This window comes from Hemicordylus capensis, chromosome 5 (genome assembly GCF_027244095.1).
Source record: "Hemicordylus capensis ecotype Gifberg chromosome 5, rHemCap1.1.pri, whole genome shotgun sequence".
Lineage (NCBI taxonomy): Eukaryota > Metazoa > Chordata > Lepidosauria > Squamata > Cordylidae > Hemicordylus > Hemicordylus capensis.
In genome coordinates, this window is record NC_069661.1 from 196,234,213 (window position 1) to 196,249,225 (window position 15,013).

At 44.6% G+C, this 15,013-nt stretch overlaps 1 protein-coding gene across 1 annotated transcript in view; it reads left to right on the forward strand.

Annotated features, from left to right (window-relative positions):
• The window catches only part of PTPRQ (protein tyrosine phosphatase receptor type Q), a 230,805-nt gene that overhangs the window by 148,750 nt on the left and 67,042 nt on the right, over positions 1-15,013 (forward strand). The window contains exon 36 of the mRNA XM_053258033.1: positions 13,841-13,962. Coding sequence (XP_053114008.1) covers positions 13,841-13,962 — 122 coding nt within the window. The remainder of the gene's footprint in view (positions 1-13,840; positions 13,963-15,013) is intronic.

Consider the following 15,013-nt stretch of genomic DNA (forward strand, 5'->3'; position numbering starts at 1 on the left):
AGAGCACTTTCTTCAGTATGATCCCCACCACACTTTAAGGTCATCAAGGGAGGTCCGTCTCCGGCTGCCACCAACTCACCTGGCAGCAACTCGGGATCAGGCCTTCTCTGTAGCTGCTCCGGGGCTCTGGAATGTGCTCCCTGTGGATATTAGAAGTGTAGCAGCCTCTATGGATATTAGCAGCCTTTAAAAGAGCGCTAAAAACATATATTTTTAGCCAGGCCTTTAGTAAGCACAGAAATGATTTTAAACACATTTTAATTTTGTTTTAATGAGTTATTTGTTTTTATATTTGTGAACCACCTAGAGCCATCTGGGTGAGATGATATAAAAATCTAATCAATATATCTAATATATCTTTATATATATTATATCTTCTATCTATCTATCTATCTATCTATCTATCTATCTATCTATCTACCTATCTACTCTAAGGCGTATCTGTGGCTAATCCCATGTGTGGCAGCTTTCGCGAGAGTTCGTGAGCAGCTGCCAGATAGCGATGGGTACGAGTGAGGGAAAGAAAATGGCGGTGGTGGCCAGAGAGTGGGGGAAACTCTGTGGTGAACAGTGCCAGCCAGCAGAAAAGCCAGCAGTAATAGGCGATCAGAAGAAGGAAGAAGGCAGTGACGTGTGGGAATGCAGTGGGAAGAAGAAGGAAGAAGGTGGCAGGCAGGGAGGAGAAAATTGCGTTGGTGGGCAGAGGAGCCTCTCTGTGGCCCGCCTGCCAGCCCAAATAAGGATGGCCCAGCCGCTGGATTGGAACTGGCAGCAGGCAGGCAGCAAAGAGTGTGGTGCACTCCCATTCTAGCCCACCTGCTGGCCGAAAGGAAGGATGGCCCAGCCGCCAGGAGGAAGAAGGTGGCAGCCATCCGGTAAAACCAACAGCTGGGCGGCACACTCCCTCTCCGGCCTGCCAGCCGGCCAAAAAGGAAGGATAGCCTGGTGGCAGCAGCGCTGGGGGTAGGTATGCGGGGGCAGGGAATAGGGGAGAACTAGAGGCACAGATGCTCTGCGCCCAGCCCAGCTAGTTATTATTAATAATAGTAATAGTAGTAAAATATGAAAGAGAAAAATGTCTGTGTTGTGCACTGCATATTAGTAGTTTGTGCTTCCCATGACTACTTCAGAGTCTCCACAGAAACAAACACTAGCAAAAAAAAATCAAATGTAAAATAAAAAGGAAGCATACACAAATCAGCTGCATTCTAGATTTAAGCAGTGCAGGCACTTGCATGTGTGCATGTGCGGGGGGGGTGGTTCTTACTTATCACAGCTGATTATCAACTGTAATAAAGTTCATTCGCTTGTATCCCTTTTGTTCTTAAGTATTATTATTATTATTATTAATTTATTAAAAAATTTATACCGCCCTTCCAAAAGACTCAGGACAGTACTCTGTGATCCCCAAAAATATGTCCCTGAGGACTACACAACATTATCAGTGAAAGAGTCATTTTATTTGTTTCAGGAACAGCGTTTGCCACTTTAGTTTTTTCTCCTGATGAAGAGCTTTCCTCAAAACGCATTTTGATCTCTGAACAAAATATCATTTTTTGCACCAATGTTTTTTGTTGGTTTTACTCTGGAACACAACAAATGCATGTTTGCTGCACGTGCACAGTCAGAATGTCAACTACTGTTGGTGTTAATGGGACATTTCCCCATTAATTAGGATACTGATGGAATAATATTGTACTAGCCAACCCCACACAGTGTGCTCTTTGGAGCCAGTGGTTACCTCTTCCCCCCCACCTTCTGCCCCAGTTTCTGCTTCCGGGCCCAGCCGCCTCTCCTCCGCACCGCCACTTCTGCCTCCCCCCCACTTTCTTTCCCCCCTTCCTGGGCCTTGCCTCCGCAGCCGGGCCGGGCCCCACCGCCGCCTCTAGCTTCCGCGTCCTGGGTGCGCCTCAGCCAATCAAGCACATCCGCTGCCCAGCCAATCAGCTGGGCACTGGGACGCACATTCCAAGGCACATCCAGGAGAACTATATATATAGATGTGTTTTTAAATGTTTTTCCAAGGAACAAGCATCACAACTGGTGGATTTAAACCTTGTAATAGGTTTACCATTTCCAATTCTGTGGATAAATGTGCTGGCATATGTACTGGTAGTCAGCAGTTCTGGGAAAGATTTCTCATTTGTGTATTTCAGCAGCTGTTTTTTGAGCTAATTTTCCAAAACAGCTGCTGAATCTACTTTTTTAAAAAAAAATCAGATTGTGGAAATAAAACAAGAGTGAAAACACATTTCACATTTTCCCCTACGGAAGATTGCTGTTGGTTTTTTTTTTTAAGGCTCAGCAATCCTGTCTTCTATGTTTTCCATGGAAGTGCTATAAAAAACTTAGACCATCATTTCAGTGCTCACTCCAATAATTTTCTATTCCTAGGAATATTATCTTAATATTGTTGTTGTCCACTATAATTTAGTTTGGGCATTTGGTACAAGACATGTTTGAGGTGAGCAAGCAATAGCAATATTTCCCCTTGAAAAGGCTCTCACATAGAAGCCTAATACTGCTTTCTGAACACAAGGGAGTTTTAGGGGTAGTTTAAGGATCCTGTGGGGCATCCATCATCTGAGGGGGGAAATCAGAGAAAAATTCAGGTGTTCATGCATATCCCTTTGGATTGCATCCTGTTATAATAAAATAGTCCATGAGGATCATCTCACTCATATTTGCATGAAAAGTTAAATTTGATTCTCTTCCATTTTAAAAGAACAGTAATTCTCTGAATGTCCATTACCATGTTTACACATTGGTAACAAAAAGAATAGTAATAATACTTTTTGTAATTTGTCACAATTCTATTTCTCTCCCACGTTCAGATAGAGTACTCAGCCTTCTGTTTTATAGATTGTCCTCTTAGGAACTGTCTTTCTGTCTCGTAAAATAGTTTGATGGCACTGTTATTGCATTGCTGATAAATTATACAACTCCACATTGCAATGGGATCTGTTTTCTAAAGAACCTAACTTTGTGTAGTGAAGATAATATTAGAGAATGAGATTGTTCCACAATAAAAGAGAATTTGACAGCTGGAGCTTGTCATAGAGGAGTGAGCAAAATGAAATTCCATTTTTTAACACAGTTATTAAAGGTAGGAGCCCTGTCCCCCTTCTTCCTACCTTTCCCAGAATGCTGAAGCTGGGGGTGTAAAGCAGAAACTCAGCAGGAAAAGCTTTTTCTGGCATGGAAGTTCAGTGATAGGAAAACTTTATGTACTGAATTGCTGCTTAATCACACAGTTATTATTCACACATTTTACTCAATGCACAGACAATCTGTGTACAGTGTACTTACATATACATCTGTATGTACAAATACAGATGTGTATGTGCATACTCTACCAAAGAAAACCACATGGCTCTGTGGTGACCAGGAGTCGACACCGACTTGGCGGCACAACTTTACCTTTCTTTTTGTATAGTAGTATACTTATTGTCTGTACTTTGCATTTGAGGGGGTCTGTGCCCAGGTTTACTTTTAAATGTATACATGTACAGTCATTCACACACATACACATATAAGAATATAAGAACATGCTGTATCTGGCCCAAGTCCTATCTAGTCCAGCATCCTGTTTCACGCAGTGGCCCACCAGATGCCTCTGGGAAGCCCACAGGCAAGAGCTCTGTGCCCTACCAAAAACAAGTTGGCAACTTTAGGAATAATAACTATACCCTCTGCTTTGAATCTACATTTTCTTGCATTGTGTCCTCCAGTGCCAGAAAACAGACATCATGAAAACCATTAGTCTTGTGAAGATGGCACTGGGCAACCCACAACAAGATGCTGCAGTGTATCCCCAGCCCTTTAAGGGTTCGAGCCAGCTTGTAGTGCTTTTGGGGGCTTGCAGAAGGAGAAGGAAATGTTACGGAAAGTGGAAAATGGTTAGGGTTCAAATTGTGGTTACTTTTTTACTCTCCTAGAACCCCACCTCCCACCCCACTTACACTTTATAGCACTAACAGGGTCAGGTTCAGAGCAGGAAGAGTCCTGAATCTGAGTTCTTTATTGCTTGCTATGTAGTGATTTTGTGAGAGGTTTCTGGAGAATGGAACCAGAAACCCCCTGAAACTTCCCTGTATAGCATGGAAAGGAGTGCTTTTTTAACTTCTTAGCACACATCTTCCCAACCTTAATCCCCCTTCCAGGATACTATAAGAATCTCAAGCAGACCAGTTCCCACTTCCAGAGCTTGGTCAAGCACCCTTTGCTTGTGATAGGTCTGTCACACATAAAAGGATAGGCAGGGAATGAAGAAAAAACCCTGCCAGGTGCTGTGATCCCAGCTGGGAAATGAGTTCTGAAGTGCTACGCCAAGCACTTCTGGAGCTTGGCCAAACCTCCTTTGCATGCAATTGGGTCAATATATTGACCAAGGTAAGAATACCAGCACCTGTGCAGAGACCTCATCGGAATCTAACAAGCTCGATTCTCCTGCTTTGGGCAGGAACCCCACCCCCAGCTGCTATATGCGGCTGCGCCACTCCTCATCCCCTCAGTCTTTCTTCGTCCACGCTTCAGTGAAGATCGTGGAGTTTGCAGTGCATCAACGAGTAGGATCAAGATATTCCCTTGTTGTTTTTCTCCTTATTTGGTTTTTTCTTATTGTTTCTCCTTCTTTCTTCACGTAGTAGCATTTTTTCATTCCTTGTGATTTAGTTTTGTGGGTTTCCCCCCTATTTTGGAGCTCCGATCCCGGCTGGGACAGAGCGTGGTGGCCAGCTGGCCTTCGGCGTGCATGCCAGGCATGACAACCTTTAAAAAATGCATTGCATTCACTGTGAATTTAAGATCCCTTTCCCCAGTACTCATACCGAGTGTCTGTTGTGCCTGGGGGAATCCCACATTGTTGAGACCTGTCTTCACTGCCAGAAGTTAATGGACAGGCTCGCAAAAATAGGGCTTGTAGCCTGTGTGCAGCCCTGTGGGATCCGGCTCTCTGGTCATCGGAAGCCTTGTCTCGGAAATGGTCAGTGAAGATGGCCTCATTGGGACAATCAGAGCATGTGGCATCTGCTCCTGCAAGTCCTGCAATCTGAAGTCCCGGCCTCGGTACCAGTATCGATGCCCTTGGCCACTATACCATCGACGGCTTCGAGTGAGCCCGTGCGCTTGGAAGATCATCCTCAGCGCCCAGCGTCTATGGTCCTCTACTGATCTGTCTGAATCAGTACCAAAGCTAAAGAAGAAGAAGCTGAAGCTACATTGGGACTTGCCGTTGGGTCATCATCTCCCTCCTATGCCGGCGGAAGAGGTTCCAGCATCGCAAGCGCCTGTTTCCAAGAAGGCTAAGGTGACATCGGATCGCATTGGGCAAAAATCACTGAAGCAGCCTAGCTCACCAGTGATCACGGAAGCCACTGATGTGACCAGCGAACGTAATAGTTCCAGTAGGGAGCCTTCGATGGCAATGGAGGAACCCAGATATCCTCCTTCAGAGGAGGCATATTCTCCCATCAGGCCTGCAGCGGATGCTCCTTGGATGCCTAGGCTGTGGTCACCCCATCGGGGCTTACAGGAATGTGTTCTGCTTAGAGACAGAAGTACCCGTTGGGAATCGGAGGAGCATTCCTCAACATACAGACAGGAACGCTCCTGGGATCGCCGTGATCAAGCTTATCCGGATCAATATCGAACATCAGAGTATCGCTCCCCTTTGAGCGCAGTTGACCCTTCATATGGTCCGTGGCGCCGTGGCACTGAGCCAAGTGATCGGTACCAAGGGGACTACCAGTCTGAGTATTCTGACTTTGCTTGCATGTGATATGGGTCCCATTATTCAGAGGATCTCAGGTATGAGAAACCCTTGGTGACGAAGGGTTGGCGAGAGCCCCCCTCGCATTTGGAAGGGAGGCTGCGTTCACGCTCACCTCAGCACTCCCCAAGAGACCATATTGAGTGTCATGAACCACCTCCTTCGGCACCGGTGATGCCCCAGACTGCTTCGGTACCGAGCACTCAAGATAAGAACCCGGGTTCCCTTTTGGGGTCAGTGCCTATGGCGCAAGACTCTTTGGCTCATCCAGAGCCTGATAATGAGAGCGATCCTAGCTCACAGGCTTCAGAGGCAGTTTCTCTGGGATCATCCCCGCTCCATGTCCAGTTGTACTTGAAACCGACCTCCCCATCAGAAGACCTGGAACTATATGTGGCGTATGTGACACGAATGGCTTCTGCCCTGGGCATGAACCTGGGTAATCAACAGAAAGGAGAGCTTGACACATTGTTCAGCCTCATCCATACCGAGGCCAAAGTATTGGCCACTCTGCCCCTAAATCTGGCATTGCTGAATGTCATAAAAGCACATTGGAAGAAGCCGATGATGCTTTCTCAGCCCAACAGATGTCTGGAAAGCTTTTATTGGGTGCAACTGGGTGAGGATACATCCTTTTTGAAGAATCACCCCACCCCGGATTCAGTAGTCATAGAGGCATTCCTGCAAAGAACCAGAGGCCACAGCCAGTTGGCACCAAGTGATAAAGAGGGCAGAAAGTTGGACTTTTTTGGGAGGCGACTATACTCTGCCTCAGCACTACATCTAAGGGTGGCAAATTATCAAGCGTGTAATGCCCAATATAATCATTTTTATGGGAGAAGGTAAAGCTCATTTCTGGACCTTCTCCTGCAAGATAAGAGAGATCCTGCCAAGTCATTTGCCAGAGAGGCCATTCAAGTGGCCAAACGAGAACTTTATTCTTCCCACTATTTGGTGGGATGTGTGGCTAAGGTGATGGCCACTTTGGTGGCACTCAGAAGGCACACATAGTTGCGGTCATCGGGACTGCACTATGAGGCCAAATCTAGGATCGAGGACTTGTGCTTCGAAGGCTCTAGCCTATCTTCTGAGCAAACAGATGATATACTACAGAAGGTGCAAACACTGAGGAGCAGAGTACGCTCCATGTCTTATGCTTCACCTACTAGTAAGCAGCAGAGGATGGCCAAATGGTCGCCCTACCAGTTGTGAAAGTTTTCTTTCCAGCAACAGTCACCTTCAGAAAGGTCCTTTCATGGCACTAAGTTCCAGCTGAAATACAAGTCGGAGTAAGCTGGCTTTCCAAAAACAGCACCCAGGTATTCCCCAGAAGAAACAATGACTCGGGGCGCTACAGGACTTGCCTGGCTCCATTCTCAGCCTGTGACAAAGTGAATATGGACCACTGGGTCCTCACTATCATATATCTGGGGTACAACCTGGAGTTTTGTGGGACACGGCTGGTGTCTGGGGTTGTGGTGACTCATTGCACCACGGAGTTAGAGCAGGTTGTGACTGCCCTCCTGGAAAAGGATGCGATCGAGCCAGTCGTCAGCCCAGACAGCCCTGAGTTCTACTTCAGGTACTTTCTGGTACCAAAGCCAGATGGTGGCCAGTGCCCTATACTAGACCTCAGGGCTCTGAACAGACATTTAACGTACAAGAGGTTCTGGATGTGGTCAATACCGACCATGTGGATGGTATTGCTGGACTTAAGAGATACGTACTACCACGTGTCAATCCCGCCACAGCATCAATGCTTCCTGCGCTTTCAGATTGGGGGGATCCCCTAACAATTCAAGGCCCTGCCGTTTGGCCTCATGACTGTGCCAAGCGTCTTTATGAAATGTCTGGCCCTGGTGGTGGTGTTCCTGCAGGAGCAAGGCGTGAAGGTACTGCCATATCTGGATGATTGGCTGATCTTAGCCTGCACCAGGCAGGCTGTTCTGGGCGCCCTTGAGATCGTGGTGGACACCCTGCAAGAACTGGGTTTCCAAATAAACTTCAAAAAGTCCCAGTTAGAACCCTTCCGCCGAATTCAGTTTATTGGGCTGATATTCGACACAACCTTAGAGAAGTTCCTCCTTTCTACGAGCCGTATGCTATTGATGTTAGAGCATGGAATGATGCTGTATTTGGCAGGAGTGCCCTGCAACCCATTTTCAGTTGATGTACTTGTTTCTGAAATAAAAAATTCTGGCAGATTATGTTTGCTTCTGTTCTTCCTTTCTCCTTGGGTGCTTGCTTGTTATGCACCCATTTGTGTAGAAGACAGAGCCCACGTCGAAGAATTACAGGTTATTCACCTGTAACTTTGGTTCTTCTAGTGGTCATCTGTACTTCTACATGCCCTCCTGTCCTCCTCGCGGGGTTCACTGAAGCTGGACTCTGTGACTGAGGGGATGAGGAGTGGCGCAGCCGCATATAGCAGCTGGGGGCGGGGTTCCCACTCAAAGCAGAAGAATCGAGCTTGTTAGATTCTGACGCTGTCTCTGTGTAGGCGCATAGCCCATTTGTGTAGAAGTACAGATGACCACTAGAAGAACCAAAGTTACAGGTGAGTAACCTGTAGTCTTTCATAGATTTTGCCCTAATGGGACAAAGATTACCATTTTATTTCAGTCATTTTGCCTCTGGAGAATATTCAAGAGGGTGGATGTCTCTTTGATTCATATATTTTAAAATATTTGTTATGATTGAGTTTGATGTTTTTTATATTGTAAACATGCAAATATTAATTTATGTTAAAAGATTTAGCTGTATATTTTAAAATAAACTGCCAAAATAAGTACTAGTGAGGTGAACAGAACTTGAGTCACAGAGGATGCATTTGAGCATCCAAAGATCAGTCTTGCTTTTTGAAGACCTGCTTTGTAAAATGATAAGCTATCCAGACGTACCTTCTAGCTAACAAACGTAACTGCTGCCTTAGCATTAGGACACAGATGGATGGGAGAAAATGACCCTGACCTCCATAAGACCCACATTCCTGTGCAAGCGTGGAAGCATGATAATCAGGAAATGATGGCTATTAGTTACAGAAAATGCATTATTGTGAAAACCAGGAGAAAAGTGCTCATGAGAGGAAGTGATTGGATTATAGGGGAATGAGTGAATAAGACTAGGTCATTCCTACTGAGTAAATTGCTGTGATTTATAAGAGAAAGGGTATGGTGATATCTTGCCCCATTACTGGCTAGACTCATTTCACAAACAATCTTAAATCAGTACGTGACAGTTACCATTGGCACAAAGTTGGTTTGTGCAAGCTGTTTGCTGTAAAGCAGCTATACTGAAGCTTACCATATTTTCAGCTTTTTGTCATATTTTACTGGTAGTTGTACCAAATATTTGATGCAAAATTCTATTTTCTGGTGAACACTCTTCAGTTGTGAAGAAAGCCAGTAAAGGGAAGTTTAGGCACTTTTCCTCAAATTTTTCATGTACTAACATCCTGATCCTAAATGCATATATGTGGAAGTGTCCGCATGCAAAGTCTTTTTGAGCCCATGGCAGCTGTGGCTTTCGCTCAGCATGTACTGGTTTCCAGTCATGCTGCCACAGACTGAGCTGATTAAAAGCTGAGTGCCACATGCTAAGTTCAGACCAAATCAGCTTTTGATACTTGATCACCACTGTCCAAAAGCTACAGTTGCAGTTGGTTTTCAAAAGCTGGCCCAGGCTGAATTTGGTGCATAACCGCCTGCATGCACATGGCCAGCTCAGTCTTGGACAGCATGGCTGACATCGACAGAGGCTGAGTAAATACTGAGGCTTCCATAGGCTCAAAAGGTTTATCTGAATTGTCCCATTATTTTGTTGATATCTGCAGGACTTGCTTCCAAGTGAGCTTAAGATTGAAACCTGTGCTGCAGAAGATGAGTTGTTATAGGAAAACAAGTAGCTAACTAGTCTCTGCCATGACACAGGAATCTTTAGCTGAATGATTTTATGTACATCTTTTTATAGGTGTTTGATCTAAGATCGTAAATAAACAACTAACTAACTATATAGTAATCTAATCATGGATTCCCATGATATTTCCATAGGAATGTAGGAAGCTGCTTAAATGAGAGCTTTGGTCCATCTGTCTTGGTATTGTCCATTTTGACTGTCAGCAGTTCTCCAGGGTATCAGGTGGATCTTTCCCAGCCCTAACTGGAGATACCTGGGATTGAGCCCTTACCTGCTCTCCGCTGCCCCATGCAGCTTCCAGCTGGGGCAGGGCTCGCCCAAGTACCTCACATGGTGCTAGCACGCACATGGCATCATGCACATGTGCATAGTTAGCACGGTGTTGCTGACTATGTAAATGGTACCCGCGCATGCACAGAAGTCATGTGTGTGCTTGCACCATGCGGGGGTACTTGGGCCAAGCGTCGCCCCAGCAGGAAGCTACATGGGATGATGGAAAGGAGGTAAGGTCCTGCTCCCTCTTTCTTAAAGCTCTTGCTCAACCCCCTGCAGCACCAAACCAGTGCTCAAACCATAGTTCATGCACACCCCTAAATATAATCCCTAGTTTACTATTTTAAAAGCAAGCAAGCTCTGCCTTTTTCCCTTCTCCCAGTAACATAAATAGGCTAATGGATAGTTCTATGTAATAAGAGTCCCCCAATTTAAAAACATATCCAGCTTTTACATATCTTTTGTAGACAGCACTGATCACTGAGCGGGGTGGGGGTGGGGAGACCCAATGCCCTACTATCTGTCAAGAAACATATGAAATCTGCCGACCCATAAAAGATGACAGCTGCCTGCTATGCCACCCTTATAACCTCCCATTGTACATTGTGCCATTTGTTTTACATTCCATGCCACCAGTTCTTCCAAGCTTGCTTATGTTTTATGAAACTCTTCACGATCAGGCAGTCTTCCTGACTACTGTGCAAATAGTCTTCTGTTACTGATATAGGTAATAAGTAACTTACTGTGTTGGAAGGAAATGTATTTATTTAAATCTGTATTGTTTTAAATATTTGTATTCATACATAATTGTATTTAACAAGTCCCTTTTCACTTAAACAATCTGACCACTATTATAATATTGGACCAGGTTGGTCCAGAACAAACCGAAGATCATCCATGATTTTAATTTGGAGCAAGTGAGAGAATGTGGTTGAGGAGGTGGTGTGGTCTCCAAGAAAACTGTCTCTCTTACCAGGATCCTTGTCAGGGAATTGACTCACATTGAGTGTCTGTATCTAAACCTAGGGACCAAGGATAGATTAGGACTACTGCTGGTGTACAGATCATCCGATTGTTTAACAGAGTCCCTAACTTAGCTGTCAGTTGCAGGGTTGGCATTGGAGTCACCCAGACTGTTGGTGCTGGGGAACTTCAATGTTCACTATGGGACCAGGTTGTCAGGAGCGGCTCAGGAGTTCATAGCAATCATGACAACTATGGTCCTATCCCAAGTGGTCTCTGGATTGACGCATGTTGCTGGCCACATGCCCAATTTGGTCTTTTACTCTGCTCAGGGTGGTGTACCATGGGTGGGGACTCCTGATTTCCCCATTGTCATGAATGGACCACCATCTGGTTAAGGTAGGACACACAACCACAACTCACCTTTGCAGGGATGAAAGACCATTAGGTTGGTCTGTCCTGTTGCAGAATATGAGCTGTTTGTGTGGTTTTCAGAACAAACACCAGTGCAAGGTTTAAGGCAGCTTTACTTGTGAGACAAACACGTAGAGGTCAATACAGAACTTGCTGACTCACACACATAGGGACAAGAACAAGCAGGAACAGGAAGAAGAGTAGAAACTCCCAGCTAGCCCAACCCATACAGAGGAAACTATAGTGCCCCCTCTGGCTTCACAGTAGATTGCATATAATCTACACAGTAAGTTAGGCTGCAGGTCCTGCATATCCCACGCCTGAGGAGGTCTTTGGATCCAATAGGATTCCAAGGAGACTTGGAAGGGTTTTGAGTTGGCTCTGTCAATGATTCTGTCAATGCTCTGGTGCAAACTTGGAATAACCAACTCACTAGAGCAGTAGAAACAATCGCTCCTAAGCAGGGGCGTAGCAAGTTTGGAGGGGGCCCAGAGACAAGATTTTAAAATGTGCCCCTCACTGATATACACACACAAACACACTTCACAATATATATTGCACTCACACTCACATCCCCATTATGAATACGGTGAATATCTAGTTCACATTGAATCTAGTTTTTTTACTCTCTGCTCCTGCCGATCTCCAAGAGACTCAACATAATTCATAGGGGGTGCAACATGGGCGAGTGGGGAGTCATGTGATGTGCCTCGGGGGGCCCCTCAAAGCAGCGGGGCCCCAAGACAACTGCCTCCCCTTGCCTAATGGTAGTTACGCCCCAGCTCCTAAGTGTTCTCTGCGACTACTTCAAAATCAGCCCCATGGTATTTGAAAGAATTACGGGAGCTGAAGCAGCAAGGTAGATGACTAGAGCACAAATGGAGACAGATTCGACTCTACTCCGACAGGTTGTAACACAGAGAATATCTTATTAGATCTGTGCTCTGGAAATACATGCAGCAAAGAAGCAATTCTTTTCTGCCCCCGTTTGCAGATCCATGTCCAGCAGAATTGGTTAGTACAAGCCTCCTCCTCCTTAAATCCAAATTTGGATCCTTTTGGATCTCTCGGCAGCTTTCAATATCATCTGCCATGGTATTCTTCTGGGGTCGCCTGAGGGAGGTGAAATTAGATCGCTCTGTTTTACAGTGGCTCTGTTCCTACCTCTCAGGTAGATTCCAGATGGTGTCACTTGGAAACTGTTACTCTACAAAGCGAGAATTACTGTATGGAGTTCCACAAGGCTCCGCTGTCTCCAGTGCTCTTTAACATCTACATGAAACTGCTGGGAGAGATCACCAGGAGGTTTGGTGCAGAGTGTTATCAATATGCTGATGATACCCAAATCTATTTCTCCCTGGCAACTTCATCAGGAAATGGCATAACTTCCCCAAATGCCTGCTTAGAGGCAGTAATGGGCTGGATGAGGGATAACAAACTGAAGTTGAATCCAAATAAGACCGAGGTACTGATTGTGGGGAATCAAGACCTGAGAGATGGTCTAGATCTGCCTGTTCTTAATGGGGTTACACTCCCTCTGAAAGATCAGGTACCTAGCTTGGGAGTGCACCTGGATCCAAAACTCTGTTTGGTCTCTCTGGTTGAGGCTGTGGCCAGGAACACTTTTTATCAGCTTCTGCTTACATGTCAGCTGTGCTCATTTCTAGAGGTAAATTACCTTAATACAGTAATACACATGCTGGCAACCTCCAGGTTTGACTACTGTAATGCACTCTATGTGGGGCTGTCTTTGTATGTAGTCCAGAAACTACAACTGGTACAGAATGCTGCAGCCAGGTTGTTCTCCAGGACAACCTGAAGGGATCATATAACACTGATTCTGAAAGAATTGCACTGGCTGCCGATATGTTTTTGAGTGAAATACAAAGTGCTAGTTATTACCTATAATGCCCTGAATGGCTTCAGTCCTGGGTACATAAGAGAGTGCTTCGTTTGTCATGAACCCTGCTGCCAATTAAGATCATATGGTGAGGTCCAGTTACAATTGCCACTCAATCCTCTGGTCGTGCCTTGGGACCGGGCCTTCTCTGTGGCTGCCCCAGAGCTTTGAATGCACTCCCTGTCAAAATAAGAGCTTCCTCATCTCTGATTGCTTTTTTAAAGACCCTTAAGACACACTTGTTTTCTCAAGCTTTTAATTAAAACTAATTTTAAACTGTTATATATACATATCAGGCAGTATATAAAGATGATAAATAAATAAATAAATAAATGTTTTTAAAGAATTTTAGCCTAGTTTTATTGCATTTGTCCTGAAGGCAATTAGTAATACAAACTGAGCCACATATTTCAGACAACATATTCATTCTCTCTCTTGCTCTCTCTCCCTCCCTCCCCACCCCACATAACAGTGCTTTGCATGGACACAGAATTAATGAAGAAAATTTGAGAATTGTAATTGACTGTTATTTAATTTCTCTGAATGAAATGCTTTTGTAAGCTAAAACGCCTCTTGATCTATGTGTAATTTCATTTTTTCTGCAGTTCCAGATGCTCCTCCAGAAAATGTAACTGTAATAGCTACATCTCCTTATAGTATTAATATTAGCTGGAGTGAACCTTTCGTCATTACTGGACCAACATTTTACCTCATTGACATTACTTCTGTAAGTAATTTCTGCTTTTTTTACTTTGGATTATTAATTATACAGATCAATACTTTGAACATATGAAGCTGTTTTATACCATATCATTGGTAAGGTAAAGGTAAAGTGTGCCGTCAAGTCGATTTAGACTCCTGGTGCCCACAGAGCACTGTGGTGGTTTTTTGGTAGAATACAGGAGGGGTTTACCATTGCCTCCTCCCTGACAGTATAAGATGATGCCTTTCAGCATCTTCCTATATTGCCGCTGCCCAATATAGTACCAGCAGGGATTTGAACTGGCAACCTTCTGCTTGTTAGTCAAGCATTTCCCCGCTGTGCTACTTAAGGTGACATATCATTGGTACCTGATCAGTATTGTCTGCTACACTGGCTGACAGTGAGTCTCCAGGTTTTCAGACAGGGCTGTTTTTGCAGCCCTACAGGGAGATGCCAGGGATTTTATTTTATTTTATTAAATTTGTAGACCACTGCAAACTTTAGTCTCTGGGCAGTTTACAACAACATAAAACAAATTAAATGGGAACATTAAAACAGTTTTAAAACACTGTAAAGTCAAATTAAAAAGCTTGGGTGAAAAAATGAGACTTTAGGGACTTTTTAAAAATTGTCAGAGATGAGGAGACTCTAATTTCAGCAGGGAGCTCATTCCAGAGTCTAGGGGCAGCAACTGAGAAGGCCCATCCCTGCGTAGCCACCAGACAAGACCATATTGAATTTGGGACCTTCTGCATGCAAAGCAGTTGTTCTATTACTGAACTATTTATTTGGTTCTTCCCATACACTGTTTTTTATTTTCTAAAAAGAGAAGTCCCCAGACACAGGTGATCAAAAAATAACTATTCCTGGCCTGAAACCCATTCTCCACATAGGAGCTGGCTGAGTGTATTCAATGGCTAGAGAAATATTACAGGCTTCAATATCATAACTGGCTAGGTGTAGTGGTTGGTGGACATCACCACATCTCTGCTACGGGAGAGATGTCTAATCAACTTAGACAAATTCTTGGAGGACAAGGCTATCCATGACTACTGTTCTTGATGGCTATAGGTTA